Source organism: Echinococcus granulosus, assembly GCF_000524195.1.
Source record: "Echinococcus granulosus chromosome Unknown EG_S00004, whole genome shotgun sequence".
NCBI classification, from domain to species: Eukaryota; Metazoa; Platyhelminthes; class Cestoda; order Cyclophyllidea; family Taeniidae; genus Echinococcus; species Echinococcus granulosus.
Window position 1 is genome coordinate 2,208,390 of NW_020170384.1, and position 20,582 is coordinate 2,228,971.

The 20,582-nt window shown below is 41.6% G+C and overlaps 2 protein-coding genes across 2 annotated transcripts in view; one reads left to right on the forward strand and one right to left on the reverse strand. All coding sequences in view use genetic code 11, as the record gives it.

The window, feature by feature from the left end:
- Positions 1 to 7,223: 7,223 nt before the first annotated feature.
- On the forward strand, positions 7,224 to 10,734 carry EGR_01205 (Zinc finger protein; the record flags this gene model as incomplete). The annotated part of the gene is made up of 6 exons (XM_024490454.1): positions 7,224 to 7,653; positions 7,986 to 8,342; positions 8,412 to 9,056; positions 9,628 to 10,085; positions 10,163 to 10,272; positions 10,389 to 10,734. 6 exons carry the CDS (start codon positions 7,224 to 7,226, stop codon positions 10,732 to 10,734), a joined length of 2,346 nt encoding a protein of 781 aa, XP_024355273.1.
- A 5,599-nt stretch (positions 10,735 to 16,333) lies between these two features.
- The window catches only part of EGR_01206 (Rho GTPase-activating protein), a gene marked incomplete at both ends in the record, with an annotated part of 24,241 nt that continues 19,992 nt past the window's right edge, over positions 16,334 to 20,582 (reverse strand). Inside the window, 4 exons of the mRNA XM_024490455.1 lie at positions 16,334 to 16,410; positions 16,497 to 16,576; positions 17,963 to 18,294; positions 18,444 to 18,631. Coding sequence (XP_024355274.1) covers positions 16,334 to 16,410; positions 16,497 to 16,576; positions 17,963 to 18,294; positions 18,444 to 18,631 — 677 coding nt within the window. The remainder of the gene's footprint in view (positions 16,411 to 16,496; positions 16,577 to 17,962; positions 18,295 to 18,443; positions 18,632 to 20,582) is intronic.

Genomic DNA, 20,582 nt, shown 5'->3' on the forward strand with positions numbered 1-20,582 from the left:
CGTCCGTGCGCGCTCGCGGACGCGAACGTATGCTAGCCTGGCGGGCGCAACAATTTGATAAGGCATCCTGGCATGCACCCTGCTCCCGTTTATCTGACGGCATCTTTTAATGCATGCGTGCGGAAGATTGGGAGGAGGTGGTAGAGGGTACGTTTCTTGTGTGTACACCAGTTCTCCCTTCCCCTCTCCTCAATTCTCCCCCCCCCCTCCCTCCTCATCACCCCATCCCCACACGTTTACACCTTTCCCCCAGACGCATGGGGAGCACGCGGCGTCAACAGCATTACACCTCTTACCCACTTTTCACTCTATTTTTCGCCCTCTCCTCCCCTCTGCTCATATCCCACCCTTACTCCTAAGGTGTCGTTATCGTCGTCGTCGACTTGGTCGTACAGTGGGGCGTTATCTCAGCAGGCGCGTGTATCTTGCTCTGGTGAAGTGTGAATAGAGTGAAGTGTACGGACTTTATATTAATAAATGGCGCTATGGTATGCGTGTGCGTGCATACGTTCATGGCTTTTAGAGGAGGCTAAGGAGACACAAACAAACTAGTAATCTGCTCGTAATATCGCCCCAAGTAAATGTGGATGGTGGAGGGCAGGGAATAGGATGAGGGAGGATGAGTGTTGATAAAAGTGAATTTTATAATGGACCGACAGTAATTTAAACAAAAGTTAAGTGGGTTTGTAGCAGTGCGTATGCAGCTCTGGTGGCACCTTTGGCACCACTCAGCGTAGGGTTTTGTCTTGGCACATTCCAAAATTCCCACCTTTTAGCGTTAGTACCTTAAGTGCTTAATTTATATTGCATTTGGGAGGTATAAAAATAATTATCCAACACAAAACTTTGGCTCGTCGTCAAGAAAAAGGTTTAGTTCTGACTACAATGGAGAAAAATCGTATTAAAATTTAATATTTTATGGGACAAGAGGCTAAATTGAGGCCCTGGATCAGCGTAATTAACACCGTTTCATTGCTTTTAAAATTTCCTTATGGGTGTTAATACTGGAACAAACTGTTCCTTCAAATAACAACTTTCGATCCAAATAACCATTAAATTAGCTGTCATTTATCACTAGTCTCTTATAATAACTGTCTTTACTTTTTCAAGATAGGTAAAAGACGGTGGCCCTGCATAACACCTAATTAGCCCTCCCTCTCTCTGAATGCATGCAGAGTAGCAGAGTAAATAATTCTGCGTATTGGGGGCAAGGAACAGATGGCTTTTTCTCCCTCTTCCCCCTCCCCTAATAGCATTATACGCAGTGTGTTAGGATGGGGTGTCACTCCTTGCCTCTGCCCTGAGAGTTGCGCCAGTCGTCGATTATGCTTTAGCCGTCGTCCTGTCCCTAACCCTCCTTTACCCCGTCCCCCTCCCCACCACCCCACCTATTCAGCCGCCTCTGCTCAGTCGCCTCCTAAAGCAAACGCAAGGACAATGTAAATACACTAGTGCTGTAGTCTGTCTCTGTGTGTGTGTATTTAATAAGCTACCTCGCTACCTGTTGCAATGATTAAGGGCTGCATGTGTGTGTATGTGTGTGATAAATAAATTGCCAACAGAAGCTATCGCCATACTGATGGGGCGGGACTAATTACAGGTTACCAGCGTGCGTATGGGATCAGTGCTAGACGTTGTGATTACCGCAAGCAACCGCTTTTTGTGTGAGTTACCCAGAGGCAGTGCATTCCAGCCTTAATAGCTGCGACTCAAGCATACCTATGGCATCGAAGTTCTCCCTGGGACGCTATTATGAACACTGGTGGGTACGTAGAGATGGCCTTACCGAACGCCTTGAAAATGAAACAGGGACCTAAAAGTAGGCAACTGAACAATCGTAGTAGTTAACTGCATCAGGTATCTAGGCCTATTTAACCATTAAGGCACAAAATTAGAGTTCATTTAAAGGTTTTCTCTGTTTTCGAATAAAAATGCCAGGTTGAAAGGGTTCCAAGGCTATTAAAATGGCGCTAAAAACCTCAGTTATCTATCTTTTTGAAATATCAGCACCATCCTTCTCAATAGCCTAATATTCTTATTTCCTTTTTTAAGTCGCAGTAAAAGTTTTGACTACTAAGTTAATTAAGGGAACAAAAATCAACGAATAGTCAAAAATTCCCTCATTTTTTTAGGATTACAAGCAAATGCTTCATGCCTTTAGTGTAAATTCTATTATTTAAGTTAAATATATTTAACTTTTTTTATTTTGGCCAATCTTCGCCTGCAGTACAGTTTCTCCAAAGCATGTGGGTATTCGACAGACTCCAAATTTATAACCAATCAGATGCCGGAGCGCCTGCCAAAATCGGGTAGTTTCTTCTCCATTACTAATGTGTGAAGAAGGAAACAACTTTGTCACCATTAAATTACCTCATAGTATCGTAAGTAATATTCAAGGAGTCTCAAAACATTGAAAATAGCCTAGTGAAAACATGATTGTAATATGTAGATTATTTTTCCTACCACTGATTCTTCCACACAACAACGACTTAAAATGTTATCGAGTAGGATCTGTTGCAGGAGGTCAATTAAGAAACGCGACAGGTTTACAAAGGCAGGCATTTAGCGTGAACAATGCAACACCATTTACAATTCCACCTTTTAACACACCCACACGTGATTACATTCTAGCCGAATTAATTTCTTTTGTTCATCTACTCGTTTTAAGAAAATACTTAGTGAAGTCACTTTAATCACCTTAAAGAGATAATGCAATAACAAGTGATAGTGCAGGTCCATTCATCATCTATCTTTATCATTTCTTCGACTCTATTCTTCAAAAAGGCATGATCGTTTAAACCTTGTGTGTTTTTAAGGAACTGAATACCTGAACGCAATCATATTTCCAATCTAAGTAGGCGGCCACTGCCTTGGGTATGCTTCATGAGATTTCAATTAAAAAGCAAGCTTATTCGCAAAGTTACCCGTTTACAGAGCACGCAAATTTGAAATCAGATAACATTGAAGTTTGACTGCCTAGATGAACAATAAAGAACCCCACTCCACCCTACTCCATTCCACTACCGCAGTCGCGCCGTTATACAACAGGCGATCTCGTTTGCTAGCTCGCACACGAACAAACGTAGTATAATCTCATCTCAGCAGCGCCCACACAAATGTGGGGGGCGACAACACACACCCAGTAAAAGCTCAGCCACAATTCAACGGCAAAACTGCGCACTATTGGTAGTAAGTACGTGTAGCGTGTGTATCTCCATGCCCACCCCTCTCTCCTCCCTCCACCACTCCCCTTGCCTTCTCTCCCTGTCCCAGTTCTCTAGCTGCATTGTCACACAAACACAATAGCTGCTGTTGCTCGCAAAGTTGCACACACTGGGTAGCAGGAGAGGGAGAGTGGGGGATGGGGCATTGAGGATCGTAGTGGACCGTCGAATGTTGACGGCTTCTGAGCTAAGATGCGGAGTTGGTAATGGCAATGGCGAGTCCGTGTCTGCGCTTGCTTTTGCGTGCAAATTCTGAGGGATTACTCCACACTGGGGGGTTACAGGCACAAAAAATCGCATGATAAATCATCGTGTAGGATAAAGTTGCAATATTCCGCCGTTCGTGCCTCAATGAAAATCTACCTTGGAATAAGAGCTGATTTATTTTGCTAAAGGCCGAAGATATTTTATTCTGAGATCAGTCAAATGGTCTTCTGGACTCATTAAGTTATAAATATTTTTCAAACGACCTGACATTAAGTGAAGTGTTCAAAATGCTAATTTCGTCGGAAAATCTTGCTTTGCACATTGAAGAAATTTTTGCTACAAGACCTTCACACAAACCCGAAAATCAAATTGCATGCATAGCTAATGGAATTCAAACCAGTGTTGTGAGGTGGGATAAAGGAAAAATTCCTGGAAAAAGGGATTTTATGGAAACCTGCACTGTGATTGGTCAGTAATCATGGCGTGAGTGATGTGACGCATTAAGTATGATGAATGATATTTACCGTATGATACGGTATGCCTATGGCTGAAAGCTCCCGAGCACCACTTACATCATCTTTCCGCACTTTCTGCAATTTCAAATGAGTTTTATGCAAAGCTTGAGTCCTGATAGTAAGTACTGATACAAAGGCCTCATATAGTGGGAATGTACAAGCATCCAAGTCGTATAGGTAGAAGGATCTGGGTAGAATTCCTTAAATTTTAATAATTTGTTTACTTTTTGTTAAAGTGCTTACTTAGGTTAAATTGCGGTAAAATGTGAAGTTATCCTTGAGTTAATTGGACACCTTACACTACCACCCTCTTAAATAATCCACCATCCAAATGAAGGTAGTGTGTGCATCAGACATGAGATATCGTACCTAAATCATTCTTATTTTTCATAATTCTTTATTTTAGAAGTTTTTAGCTTATTTCTTTGGGTATACTGAGTCAATACCATCTTCACGGAAGAAGGCCATATAAAGTCACAATCAACAAAGAATGCAATCTTTGTATTCCTATTTACCAACAATTGCAAGTTTCATTACGCGATTTTAGCAATAAATTATTCCTGTGATCCACAGAAAATGATTTGTTGATTTAACTATCCAAATGGGTTGAGCTTGTCCGCTTCTGTGGACGCATTCACCCAAAGTACGTACAGATGCAGTAGTTTAATTTCCTCATTGTATTTGCTTCTCTCACCTCACTTTCCTGCCCGGGATGTTGATGCTAATCAACCTCATTGCATCATCCCCGCGGTTTATTCTACGGAGGTAAACACAGGGAGAGACACAAGGGCGTGACTCACTGCTCCGCATTGCGTAAATGACCTTGAGCTCATTTCAAGACACAAATGCAAGAAGACCGCGACAGGTAATTGTCCTACCTCTCCCGTCCAGCACGAGCTAAAATGAGGTAGAGATTGATCCCCAGGCCTTCACATGACTGACAAACTCAGACGCAGGCATGTGTGCCACTACCGCTGCGAAAGCCCCAACTGAGTGAGTGATCGACGCAGCTGACCGAGAGCTAAACCCTAATTATGCGGGCAAATGGGTTTTTTAGCACTGAATGAATCCTCCTTGTGAGTAGTTTAGCTGATAGCTGCCTGCTAAGCTAGAGCCTCCAGGATCAACAGCAAGTGCCTATTCGACCTAGTCCGAGGTTGAAGGAGAACAGCTGCTTTCCGCACCAACTATTCGTCTTCAGTATCAGATCTCTTAAAATATTTTTGGTTTCCACTGTCTATCCCCCTATTTTTCTCAACCTGCACTTTATCGTTTTGGGCTATGGGGTGTAGGACACCAGTGTGTCGACTACTGCTGTCGTGGTTATGCCGTATCACGATAGTGATGACCAAACGATAATAAATGCCTTAATTTAAAACCACTCCTTCTCTTGGTTTTGACATTGACAGGCACAAATTTCCCACATTTTGAAGGCAATATGAGTAGTCTCAATTTAATTATTAAAAGCGGTACCATTTTTGTCCGTTGCGGAATTTATCCCCTCGTTAAGAGTTTTCACTCCGAAGAGAATCTGACTACTCGTGCAAATCACAATCTATCAAACAAGCCGAAATTCCAGTTACTGCCTCAGCCACAAAAGTTGAGTTAAAATGATTGGCAGTAAAACCGTTAAAGTGTAAAATGCAAACTGCTTTGAGAACTTTGTGGCCTCTGCCAATGTGCTGTATTGTATCCACCCTTACCCTGCTCCCCTTGAGTGAATGCTAAGGGCTAACATATAATGCCAATATACCAATTAGACTTCTGAAGAACTGCCTTTACTTATCGCAACATTAAACAGTTTCAATAGACCTGATAAACTATCAAATTCATTAGCTTTATGCCTATTTTAAAATAAAAACAAACATGCGATGCACTCGTCTTCTAAATACAATCATGAATAAAGTCGAAAGTATGGTGAAAACTGAGGGTCAAGTAGGTCCTTAACATGGTCGCTATCGCCTTCAAGCACTTTTTGAAACCAGATCCTGCTGTGGAGGACCTTGTTAGCACTAGAATGCAAAAGAAGTAAGTGCGGGTGTTTATTTCCCAGTTTTTGAGCACCATAACCATAAAGATAGCATATCTTTTTAGGCTATGGTGGTCGATTTCTTTCTGAAACCCTGAAATCTAAGGCAGTTGCATTTTGCATATGGGGTAAATATTAATTTGTAAAAAAAAACGACTTCCCTGTTCCCGGTCACGTTGCAACTGCATGATGTCGTGACAATGAGTTGTTGATTTTCCAATCAATAAAAAGACTAGAGATTTCGGCGTGACCTCAGAACGGGCTCGGGCACTGGTATGACTAATACATTGTTACCCAAAATGATGGGGGGGGAGGGGAGTAGGCTGTCCATAGGTGTTTCCTCCCGCACGTGTTTGCATTTTCAGGACAATGCTAACCCAGTTGGACTTGCGCATACCAGTATCTACCTCGACGGTGGTCACTTGGAGGAGTAAAAGGGGGGTGGTGGACACATTCGTGTCATCTCTTGTTCTGCACATCTGTGACCCATCTGTGTATGGCCAGCAGATGCATACAGTAGCTAAATAGGCTGGAGAGTATACCCTTTTCAGTATACAATTTTATGTTGAAAAATTTGGGTTAAATCCATCCAGAGCGAATAATTACTCTTCAAAGCTGGCCGAAAAACGCATGGGTGCCTACTCTTCTGGGCGTCTATCATCTGCCCCTGTATCAAAAATTGTAAATGCCACTGAATAAAATGTTATTCCCATTCTTAGCTAACCAGATCAGTAGATGCAAAATTTTCCTGTTCTGCTTGCTCTTTGGTGTCGAGTATGCAGCTAAAACAATTGCATTATCTTTAAGACTCACAGTTGTTTCTTGTTGAATTACACTATAAAAAGAGTGAATTAACCCTCTTATTATTACGCCATTTTGAAGAAAATGAAATTAAAAAGCAAAAAACTGCAATTGTATTTCTACTTCACCTCGCCCCCTCAAAAATACAGCAGACTGGAATGATGAAAATGACTCGGGCGTATAATTGGAGTGGTAACCTTACAACAATGCAGTGGTCACACAGTTCACGAAATGCCTACGAGAGATTTAGGGTATCGTAGACTCGGCAAAGAATTCTATCGAAAAGCGCAGATGTGCTCACGTGCTGCTAAGCGAACGCATGCGCCCTTTAAGTGGATTGGTTGCTCACACTGTCATGCGCATAAGGAGCCAATCAGATTCAAGCTTAGACATTAGATAGGTTAAAACTACTTTTTGCAAAGGTACTCATCCATTTCGCAGTTTGAGATGGACGAGCAAGGTCGAAACAAAAGGATCGAAAATTTTAAACGTTTGTCAAGGGAGAGACGACCCAACTCAACTCCACCGATCATATCTCGTAATCAAGAAGACAGCACCATACCATTTGCCATGGCTACCTCAGAGAGTGTTCGCTCAAATCCAACTCTCTCTCAGATGGATGAAAATGACGAAGTTCAGTCGACAATGGTAACTCCTTCAGAGAACAGTGAGACGGTTAATGGAAACGATTCTGACGATCAGCCTTCTACATCAAAAACAAAGCCGAAGTCGAAATCAGGGTCGAAGAAGAATTTATATTGCGAGTTTTGTAAGAAGGGTTTTGGACTCCTGAATATCCTCAAGGTACATTTAAGAATACATACTGGAGAAAAACCTTATATTTGCAATATATGCCAGAAATCATTCAATCAGAGTGGTGAGTTTTATGAGGTTTAAATGATGACTGTTCATTATTTTCGTTTGAGTTCATGCAAGCATTTGGTAGAGGGGTTTTATAATTTCAAGAAAACCAAAACTTGTTTTAAGGCAGGAATTATGTTAGCCCTTGTTGTGTAGATCGAAGGAATAGTGGACCAAACAAGGGAGTTGCATTTGTGTTAGGAGGCGTTACTATTCTCTTCTTCTTTGACTGGACTATTTGTGTAATCGGTTCACTGTTACCAGTAACTGGTCTTTCACTCAAGTTTATCATTTGTTTTTCATTGTTATTAAAATACTCACCAACATTCGGTTATCTCCATTATTTAGGTTCCTTAAACAGGCACATACAAACGCATTACAGGAGGGCACACGCAAACAGTAATTATCCCTGTCGCTATTGCAAACTTGTCTTTATACACTCGAGCCAACTACAAGAACATGAGAGTAGTCAGCACTTTAATGACAGTGCGCAGACTTCATTACCAGAAAACCATTCTGATCTTCCCTGCATGATGGCACCCTTTTTCGCCATGTGCCTTGGAAGGAACTCGAATTTACCACCACAGCTTGGAAAACCTGAGTCTCCGGTACCATTTGCATCCCATGGCACACCAACGACCTCTCAACACCCCGATACCAGACCAAGTTTACCCAACTCTTCCCCAGTAGACTACCAGCTTGGCAGTAGGTCTTTCATGCTCAGAAATACATTTTGTAAAGTAGGCATTACTAATCATGCATCTTTTCTCGTAGACTTTCCCCATTTTCCACTGCCACAAAGACCTTTCAATGACCAGTCTCCAATGTTCCCATTAAATCTCGACTTACCAGGACCCTCGAAACTTACTCCCCAAGTGTCGTCACTCTTACCACCTCCTCTCCTGAATGGATTACCCTTTTTAAACAGTTCCGCAACTCAAGCCTCATCGGAATTTTCAGCTGCAAATCTGTTAAACAATAACAAGCCTTCGACACCTAATTTTGAGAACATTATGCAACTTCTGGCCAGCATGAATAATGGCGAGGGCTCACCTACCCTGCCTGTTCCTCCCTCAAATCCTACTTTACCATTTGATCCAAATTTTCTCAACACCTTCATAAAGATAAATGAACAGAGAGACCCTGCTCCACCAAAGCCAGCCGCGGAGACCATTGGACCTTCAGTAATGACACCGACTGAAACTTTGTCAAACAACAGTGCCTGTTCCAGTCCCAAGAGTGGAAACAGTGAAATTGCGAGTACTTTGCGTCAGCAGCCTGGCCCACAACCTTCGACTTCAAGCGGAGCACAACAACCAATAGACAGTCCTATCACCCACGACGGGAAACATTGCCGTGTTTGCAACAAGCGCTTCAACTGTGGGAGTGCACTCAAAATCCACTTTCGCAAACACTCGGGTTTGTTTTGCTTTTGCTTACTCGTGCCTTTATCAAAATCCTCCACTTTGAATAGGAAAATAGTAGTAATTTACTTTAATCGTACGCATCAGGTGTCTAAAGCTGTGGGCTGTTTGAAGGCACCTTAAATAAGGATTCGTTAAGAATTTAATGTGGAAAGGTGATTACTTACGATTACGCTGGAAACGCAAAAAGTGCATGTGACTAATTTTTTGCTCAGGTTGTCGAAAGGTTGTCACGTAGTGGTGGCAGTCCTGCGCCGTTAGGGACCTGTGTGTGAATCGCCTCCAGCTGAAATATGCCCTGTAATGTGACACAAGTGTTGCTAGCTCCTTCGGTATCCTGACGGGAATAAATTCTTTTAGTTTGAATAACATCATGACAGTCGTCGTGGTACGGTGACAGATTTTATTCTTGCACGCTAGGCCCGTCAAATTGTAAACCGCTTTGATTTGTGTCCGAGATTATTTGCACTTCGTCCAGTCTTAGAGTTCCAGTGGAGAGAGGCAGAATACAATTTGATTTAACCTACAAATGTAACGAAAAAATTTTTTATTGCGGCTTTCTTAAGGTGAACGCCCCTACGCTTGCATACATTGCAATAAGGCCTTCACCCAAAACGGCACACTCAAGAGGCACTACGCGACCTGCAAAGTGGCCAAGAGGCAGGCCCAAGCTGGGACTTCTCGAATCCCTCCACCATTATTACCACCTACACCTTCAAAGAAATTTCCTTCCCCCCTACCAGCGGTTTCGCAAATGTCGAGGTTTCCACCTCCAATCAATGGGACAAACACCCTCATGACCCCACCACTTGTTCCTCCCCAAAACCTTCTTGAACACATTATTCCCCGACAATCAGAGCAGCCACCTAACTCCAGCATTTATGAGAACGCATTTAGAATATTCTTTGAAAACCTCTTATCCCAACACAATTCATTCAATGACCGGATTTTTCAAATGGAGACGGGACAGAAGATTGAACAAGAGACCCCAATGGACGTATGTATCAATACAGAAGAGCCAGAAGTATGTGCTTTCCTGCATTTTTCACCAACTTGAAATGCGCATAATATCTTAAAATTTTATCTTTTGAAATTTTCAAGGATCTGTCCAGTTCACGCAATGAGGAGCAAGGCAATGTGGAAGACGGCCTCGAACGCGAGAATCCGGTAAATGAGACATTGGGGTCACACAGTATAACTGAAAACGGATGGTGAGATTTGCATGTAGTTATGACTGCTTGCCTTCAAACCTTCTAAACCATATGCGCGTCTGTGTTTTGTGAAGTAAAACTTCCAGAGGCATTAATATTAGCTGTCTGCCTTTCAGTGTGGGTGCTCGTGGTCAGCAAAATACGGCACTACAAAGTACTTCAAATTGTCAAAATGGAATACGCAGCATTGAGGATCTGCACCATTGCACCGCGTGCGGAATTTACTTCGCAGATTTCTCCATGTATAATTTTCACCGATCCCTACACGCGAATGGAGCAGATTATACTTGTTCACAGTGTGGTGAAAGTATGTCAAATGCGAGAGAATTCGCCCTTCATTTCGTTCGCTCTCATGATAACCACCATCCCCGACACAAACATGGTCTGCCAAGGGAGGAGTCGTCCGCTAAACCCACTTCAATTAAAAAGGTGGCGAACTTGAATTTGTCACCGAGGCATTAATCTTCCCATCTTCTTGCATTGGCCAATGCTCAATACGCTATGCGTATTACTATGTGTTTCTTAGACTATATTCTACTGTAGGCCAACAAGACCACTTCACATATCACACGACTGTTCATGTCGTATATTTTTGGTGTTTTTAAATACAGATAAATACAAAAATAACTTTCTACGCTTTCATAATTTGTGCCCTCATGTAGTAAATTTGGCCAAATGGGGTTCATTGGAATTTTACTTTGTGATCACTGAAGCACAAATCAACAGTTCCTTTTGTGAGGCTTTCTTTTGAGCGCACAAATTCCCTGTTTGCATTATTTTATAATAAAGACAAATAATGCCAAGAATGTAGATTGTCTAGCTTAAGCTAGAAGGATTTGGAGTAAATTTTAATGTGGACATGGATGAATTTAACAATGTCCACAGCTCTCAACAGACGTAAACTATGGATTTACCAGGTGTAAATAGTATAACTTGCACAAATAAATCAGAATCATAGACAAAATAAGTTTCAGTTATTTAACGGTTGTGCTACTGTTTATACCTTCCTATAGCTTTGATGCATACGCAAAAGAGGCTGTTTAATCAGTCGACGGTTTGGCCCCGCTGAATTTGAGCTTGATTGAATACTGGAGGAGGGGAAGGAGCATAGCAACATCGTAAATTGCCACCTTTCGAGACGTACACAGTTGGCACACTGGTATCAAACCGGTAATTATAGAGGCTCTCATCATCACACTTAACCCCCTTACAAATAGCTCATTTTGCGGAACGACAGTTATTTTACAAATTCCACCAACCAACTAAGTAACAAAAAAAAATTAATGTTTAGCTGACACCACTATTTGATAAAAGGGCGCTCAGCGGATTACGGCATGAGTCGTGGTACTTTGGGCACTTTGAAAGTTAGTATCCAAGCTGTTGAGTAGCCTGTTACTAAGGTAACCATTAAACAGAGAAGCTAGTCTTAAGCTCGAAGACATTTGACCTTAGTTGGCTTCGGCTGTATGGTAACTGATAAAGTGATGGTTGGGACAGTGCAGAATTGTATAAGCCCATGACGGCCGGTCCAAGCCCCGTTAGAAGAATAGCTGATGGATGCTTAGACTTTGAATACATCATATAATGAATTGGGATTAAACTGAAATAGTACCGCTCAAATTAGTTTACCATAAGAAATTGTTTACCAGAGTCTAGGAATAACTTTTACACTGGTACAGGAAGATCTGTGGCTGGAAAGTGAGTGGTATAAACAGTCACACGCATCGGACTTTGCTGCCTGATTTATCCTTTAACATGTAATGTAGCCGATTCAGGCTTCATAGTGGATAATCAGAACCAGGTTTCCGCGATCTTACATCAGATAATTGCGGTTAAAACTTCAGGAACACATGGAAGTAGATTTGTTCAATATTAGTTTGCTAGCTCCTCATTTCTTTTTTTTGAATATTTCACTTTGACAAATGGCATTATTGTCAACAAGATATAAGGAATTTTCATGCATTAATTAACAAGGGACGCTAAAATTTGTTTGCTCTACTTATACCTCATTCTAATACGCTGTGAGGAAATGTCGCCGATTTTTCGTCGCATATACCCCGCTTCTGTGTAGGCTAGGAGGGCTTTTGTTGACTAATTAGGTGACTCAGCATGACTCTTCTGGTAGCCGAAATTTCCTCATTTTCCACACCGAAGGAAACTTGCATTATTTATGGCCATTACATAATGGCGGACTTCTTGTCCTACATATCAGGTGTACGCAGGCAACAACGTCCTAGCGGTGGCAAGGAGCGCTAAATGCCCAAAGGCTTGATGACTCTATGCATTCTGTTTGTTCGAATTACATTTAACTTTAAATTTTGTTGCAAATAACTTAATCACTGAAATGCAATGGAAATAGACTTTATCATGCCTCAATGATTTTAATTTGGAAAAATTGCATTTTTATTGTGGTAAATAGATTTTGTGGTCTATTTTCGAGCATGATCACGTCGGTGCACAAAGGAAGATCATAAAATGCTCAATTTGGTAGAGGAACAGTAAAGAGAATTACTGGATTTGATGATATTTCGGCTTAAATGAAAGAGACGTCGCTGTTTAAGCCAATGATAAATAGAATACTCGCTTATACTCAATCCTACTTGTTTGGCTTTCAAACAGCTTTCAGAAGAGAGTATTTAAAGATAAAAGACGGTTCTTTCAAAGGACAAGAGTAGCTTAAAGTAAGAAAGAGTTACTCTGGTGGTGAATAAAGTAGAAGTAGATAAAACAAAGCACGCCATTTTTTAATTTGCTTGAATGAAACCCCTCTAAAGGCCACAATAGAGGGAATTGGAGAAATAATTAGAAAATCGGAGGCGGTTAAATGAAAGTACTACCTATTTTGTCCTCGCATTGTGGAATGCTTCTATTGTGAAAAGACTAGTTAGGATAAACGAACAAACGAGTCACTAAGACAGCAAGCGAAGGGGATGACCTAGCAAATCGTAGACTTTTCTGTTGTCTTGGCAAAGTGGCATTAAGAATTCTATTCCCAAATGAAGACTCAAGCACTTTTTCGATTCAAAATGCAAATGTGGAAGTGTCCGCTAAAATAGGCTTGTAATACTTAAGTTGTTTATCTAACTCTCGGATTTGGTAACGGGTGGCTTAGGCCTCTGCCATTGTACCTCCGCCGGGTAACCATACCCATAACCCCAAGCCCTATTGTTAGTCTGCAATAACTAAGGAATGTTAACTCTTCTTATGTCTTCAGAAAAGCCTCAGGGTGCCACAAGGTCTAGTCTTGGCTTCAAAATGGCGTTTTTATTTGAAGACGTGCCCGTAGTTGATTTTGAGTATTTTTCAGCTCTCATCATAATCCATAAGCTTTGAAATAGTTAGCTAAGCTCCCTGAATTATAAGATCCCTTAAGTAAATTAAATTCAAATTCTACCCCTGTGGTTATCAAAGAGCATTTATGTCGTTTCCATCTTTATAGGCCATGTAAAATTTGTGATTTTTTATTCATGAATAAGGCCAGAAACTTACATAATTTCCCACTTAAAAGTAAGCTGCAAACCAGCTGAAGCGATTGACTAAAATACAGCCAAGGAGAGCTATTTTTCTTTATTGGAATATGAAACAATCGTCAAAACCTCCAACTCGAATTTTGCAGTCAAATACTTTAATCAGTGCTGAGCAGATTATGTCTGAGCGAAGGATTTTTCTTTGTCTGCACACAATCTATTTTATTAATGAGTCTTCATGTTCTTGGATAACCAAATAAGAAGGATCCTTGAAGCACATTTGCTGTCATCTTTATTTGCGGTAGTGATGAAGTAAGCTAACCAAAAAATCATGGATTTAAGCAAAGCACAGTATCACAAGAGCGGTGGTGAAATTGGAAGTCGCCTATACACCCCGCCTGTCCAGGGGCTTTTCACCCATGTCAAGCGGTTAATGAAATATACCACCTTCAAGAAACGTGTTATTCTCAAAAGCGTTGTTTTAATCAGAATTTAGGTAAGTATCCGAATGTAGGCATGCCAAAGGGACTAGAGTATACCGGAAGGCAAGGGCCAAATCACCTGCCATCCAACCAGATGACCATTTCGAACAGTACATGTCCAAACCTTAACCCCTATTTAATAAACTAAATTTGATACCGTGTATCTGATATCAAATGAGATGAACTAATTTCCTGCATTGCCAAGCATAATTAGAGTTGCCTTTTTGGAGTTGCAACCAATTGATATCTTCTAGTCAGCCCACTTTGTCGTTTCAATATTTATGAGCTAGCTACTGTAATTCGGATATTTTTAAACTCAAATGAAATCGATAAAATAGTAATGGGTATAGTAATTTTTTAAAATACGACCATAATCAATTAAAAACAGCATGCATTGAAACATCAGGTTGCTTTCATTTGGAGCTGTTGGTCAATATCTATAAATACTGCACTCTATTTGCTGAGCCTTTATTTTGAGAAACCCAAGTGACTTGAAGATGCGGCTTCTGTTTGAAATCATTGCAACTGGTAATTACTTATCCCAGCCAAAGGTGTTCGCAACAAAGGTGACTCACACACACAGAGGGAGTTGGACATGACCTCAAGGATGTCATTCCCCCCCTCTATCGCGGATTTACCTCGAACAAAGGGGTTTACTGCACACCATTGGCGGCTCGCATTTACGAGTCCATGCATAACTTCCGTTCTGTGCGCTTCCTCGTAAACATCACACCACGTTATCCACCTCAAACTACATAAGGCAAGGAACAAGTTGTTGTAACTCCCGGGCCTGTAATCACTCATTCAAGCTTTTAGGATGTGGCAGTCATTTTGCGACAATAAAATTCTACTTAGGGTAACAAAAACTGCAATTTAGATAATATGGGTCCAAGCAGTAGAACTAAATAGGGCTATAGACGCAGTTCGTAACAGTTTACTAATGTTACAGTTTGCTAGGTACTAAGGCGTACGCGTCTTCATTTTTATGCAGCAGTGATGTAAATCCTCGCACCTACACGACTGATTCTGTCCTACCGGTTTGGTGATGAAATCACGTACTATGTAAGTCGAATGCAAGACTGGCACAGCTTCGAAGTCGTTAAAGTTATATGAAGCAGTTGTTTTTTTATTTTATGGAGCTTTGTCGCCTTGATTTCAAGGAGTTGGTACACTTACGATATCTACAAGGACAAAATGTTCATTCGCAAACTCAGTAGTAGCGGGAGTGGTGGTGGCTGGTTACGTCGGCCGGAACGATTAGCTGGTCACGGGTGCTTTTTGGCAAGATGCCTTTTCAGATTTTACGATTATTGCAGTCCCTATTTCAAGTGCTGATGCATCCACGTTAGACATGATACCGTATTCGTTAAAGTAGAACTGGATGTAATAAAAGTGACTATTTTATCAAAATAGGGTTAGTAAAACAAGTGAAGAAATTGGCCTATCATCTGTATCTGGGTATACGCTTTCTTAGCGTGAAGGGTAATGTGAATTAGCATAACTGAGCCAGTAATGAGAGTTAAAAGGCCCCCTCTAAAATAAGATCTACTGCTTTCCACATATCTCAGTCCGGTCGACCTGATTTAATGCACTCTATCACACCAGAGGCAGTAACTGTATCATTAGGGAAAGATGCAAAAAAAATGGGAAAAGAGGGTGATTTAGACATTTTGTGAACCTACTGCGAGACCAATTACTGACGTTCGGGTTCGAAAATCTGCAAATAGTACATGGAGTGTATCCTTCCACATCCGTGACCGATTTAATGCAGCCTGTGGTTATTTTGCATAGGTTTAATCACGTATTTTACGCAAATGAGTTACAGCTGTATTTAATCGTGTAACTTTTACGAAGACTCGCTCTCACATTGACAAAAATGACGCGTTTGTAACACGAATTGGAGCTGAGAATCAACAGCAGAAGCAACGATTGCACTGACAGATAGTTTAGTAAAGCAAAAGTCAATTATTAACGCTTTGGAAATGAATGATTTTAAATGTGAAAGCTTATTCTTACCCCTATTGAGCGCATGCACACTTCTATAGGGAAGGAAATTTGAAATTGCAGCCTTATATCTGTCGAATAGCCTTAACAAGAATTGCCATCAAGTGCTTATTTAATGCCTACCCGATTCCTGTACAGCAGCAACACTAATAGCAGTGGCGGTGGCGGTGGTGGCAGTGGTTGCACTGATAGAATATGAAGCAAAATGAGGAGTAAGAGGAGGAGGAAGTAATGGAGAACCATCTGCTGTCCATTTTCCAGCTGTGCTCACATTTGCGCTCGTCGTCTGAGACACCCTGATGGGCGGCTCCGTGAATACGTGCGTGTGTGCGCTTGCTCGGTGGTGGGTATCTGCAGCACGCGATAACACATAACAGCTGCCAGCTCTCGCCCCCTACTCAACCCCTTCTTCCCTCATCCACAAATGCTACTACTGTTGTTGCTACTGCTCCTGCAATGCCTACTGTGGCGTGGCGTAGGGGGTGGGGGGATGCACAGATGTATGTGTGAGGGGATAATATTTACCCCACAGTAGCAGCGTTGACGCCTGCCTGCCTGCCTGCCCACTAAGCGTACATGTATGCGTGTATGTTCGCGGCAAATCAAAGAAGGCGAAGGAGAGGAAACAGCGGCAGCAAAATGTGCCACACACGAGCATGAAACGGAATACGCGGACATTTATCGTCAACTGAACATGCAGGGTGGGTTGGTGACAAATATCATTCCCTTAAAACAATAAGATTTACACGACAAAATATATAGAGGTATTAATTGTAAAAAGAAATCACTAAAATTCCATCTGGTGGATTCACGAGTTAAACACTAGTGCAAAAATTTACCCAATTGGATTGAAAAACGAAGCAGTGTTGAAGGCAAAAGATATGTCCGCTCAGATTTCCCATCTTATGATACCCGTCAAACAACTCTGAACAGGCGCGGAACCTAGTCGCATGCCTTTCTGAATGCCACTTGCTTTTACTTTACTACTAGTAAAAATTCAGTATGCGAATACCACTTTCAGAAGTCAAAGTTTAGAACACCCCTAGTCTAAATCAGCTAGACCCCCCTATATTTTACAGAAGTGGTGTGGAATTCCGACGGGTAAAATCAAGGTCGAGCAAGCAATGGTGAACGACTAAATAGTCGAGGATGAGCAACCAGCTACGGGCATTAGTACTTTCATTAATAAAAACCTTAATCTACCATTCTTGTTTGCCGATGCCTTGCTTGGAGGCACAATAGTGAAGTCGCAAACAGATCACATGAAGACGGAAAAGTGACACTGCTAAACAATGGTCTGTAATACTTTGGCACTTTGTTTAACACTTTGTTTTGGTTTCGCGAGCGTTTAGGAGCCCACTCTTGTACTTCTACTAGGCGGCACGACCTCCGAGTTCAAGTTAAGTGGTACACTTAACTAGGGGTTACAAACTCCACCTGTGTTAATTTCATTGGAAGTATTGTTTATTGTATAATCGAAGATTCTTTTTAAAACGAACTCTTTCTACCAAAAAATAATATTGCATAAAAATTCAGCAAATGTTCCACCTATCATAAACCACAAAGAAAACGAAGACTCAATGAAAACAAACATGATCTTCAAGCAAAGGTAGGCATACGATAAACAACTTGATATGGAATAATATATGTGGATAGTATATAAAATAGGAGGAAAGCAAGATGGAGACTCGTGAGGTCGGATTGTGTCAAATCAAGTGGATTGCGCTGTACCATCACCGCAGGTCGCGTGGGACGGAGGTAGTGGAACCCACACCACTGACCGCACCAAAACCACCGGAACGAGAGGCAGCCAGTGAGGACTCGAGAAGGGAGAGGCGTTTGCGTAGCAGACCCAGCTCCGTTTCCGCCATGTTAAGGTCGCAGCGAGCTCGCGCCAGCTCGGCGGTTAGGGCGCGAGACTTGGCGCGCTCGCATACCGCCTCGGCACGTGCTACCAATGCTACCGAGCGCCAGTGGCGCAACTGCTCTGCTGCGGTCTCCAATGAGGCCTCAGAGGCAGCTAAAACGCCACTGCCGTCTGCAGGTGAAGAGGAGCCTCTCTTTGCCACCTGTAGGAGAGAAAGGAAACTCTAAGTGACGTCCCAACAATCATATAGAACCTACGTTAATTGAAGGTAATATCCTTGTAATTACATGTAATATTTAATCCTTTGTTTGAAATAACATCTTGAAAAGGAGGAAATGTCGGCATGACTACCTGTAGATTGCCTCCGAGCTCGCCGGAGGAGGAATCGCGATCAGCGGAGGTGGTGCGCCCGTTAAGACGGCGGTTGGGGGAAACATCAGTGGTGGTGGATTGTCGAGAGAGTGTGGTCGCACGACGCCAATCATGGGAGAACCGGATTTGCCCTCGTGACTGTGAGTTTGAGTTGTCCATCAGACTGCCTGGGAGGGACCAACGAAGCGCGTTTGTTTAGAGATGTAAAAAAACTGTACTGGCGTGAAAAAAAAGGATGCACTACCTGTTTCATAACTGGTGGCGAAGAATTAAGCTTCAACACACATTTATTTCCATCTATACATACCAGTAGCTTCTGCATACTATCCCGAAGGATTGAGGCCAGGGTCAATAGACATAAGGCTATTAGAAATGACTGAAGACCGCAATAATTTGAAAAGAAAAATATCTACTCGTCATACTGTAGAGGGATTCAAGGTAGCAGAAAGTGTTCTATTTTAAAGGGTGAATTGAAGTGTTTCAACAAGGAATTTTGACAACCCTGAAGGAAAAGTTCGTTATCTTCTCGAGTTGAAAAAAAAAACGGCATTTTCACACTTGAGGAAAACGAACTCAATTAGAGAGAAAAGTATTTTCTCACCAGTTGTTTGTTACGAGAATGCTAAAAGTGCATTCTCGTATCTGTTCAAAAAAATGAGTCAGTAAAATGTATTGTGCTCATACTCAAATATTTTCACCATCTACATACGACATCACGTAGAAAATTTAGTTTAATGTATCACCTTTGCCGTGGTAAATATATGACACCGGTTACGTCTTTCATAAAAAACAAAACAAAATTCCACAGGAAATCAGGACGGAGTCTTGTACTTGGAAAGACTTTAGTTCTCAAATCCTGATAAAGGATCGCCCTAAAACGAAAACACTCACTGAAGAATAGATCATAAGACACTCCTAACTTTACACGCCCTAGCGAAACTTCAACGTATGTCCTAAGTAACTCGCTCCAGCTAAGAGATCATTCACCACTCGTAAAGATTACAAATGAAAATACATAGTAAAGATATGCAGTTTGCTGTCTTATAGTAGAATTCTGCCTGCCCCAAAAGGTTGGTCCACCATTCAGCAAACGGTATAAATCACAAATCGGCAGTTGGAATACAACGAATAGCAGGCCTTAAGCAAGGAAAATAATACTGACCCTTCGAATTAAGAATTGAAACTACTTTCAGATCGAATTAAGTGCTAAATGTATTTCCTGATTCTTAACCGATTTGGAAAGTCCAAAGCTAAAAACGAGTGCCACAGGCCTACTTATTTCTATTTCGGTAGTAAATTAGGCGACAACGCTAACACCGGCTAATTTTGGTGGAGAGAGGATTAGAATGAAGGACCACGTATCCCTTTTTGTAAAGTAAGTGTTAAAAAATATTAGCGCACAAACGTAAAATCAGTTGGTCCGACGGCAAAGGCTCTATGAAACTACCAATATTGACGCAATGGGGAAGCTTTTGCAGATAAAACAGATCTCCTTTGATGACATGACAACATTGCAAAAATGACCTGGTTAACTCGCTTTACAATCTGACCATATTTTAATTGATATATACATCAGTTCACAAAAATAATGCTATTAGGTCCAAAGATATGCACCCGGAAATGTCATTTTACCAGCTATTAGACAACCAAACTCATCCCCTTCAACACTGATTAACTGATGCCAGACGTTAAACGAGTTTAAAAGCAAGTCAACCTAGCAAAAAAGGCGCCAAAAAGCGATAGAAATTGAGCTTGAGAGTGAAGGACAAATTTAAATGACCTTGTACAACTGCAAACGCACACACACGGAGAAAACGCAACCCACACATATCCTCGAAAATTCACACTAATCTCAAAACAAGCAAAAATCACATGCTCGTGCATTGCAGAGGCAGTGATGGAGATGTCAAACCTTGCCTTCACTCACCCCATCTTGGCGCCAACAGTGCACACATTCACTCTTTCCAATCAACTCACCTTCCACTTACTCACGACTGTGTTAATCACACATCTCCCCATGCACCTTTGCAATTACAACCTCGCCTAGGTCCAAGTGCCTAACCAAACCAAACCAACACAGCACAGCACACCACAACCCAACCCACCCGATTTGTGATG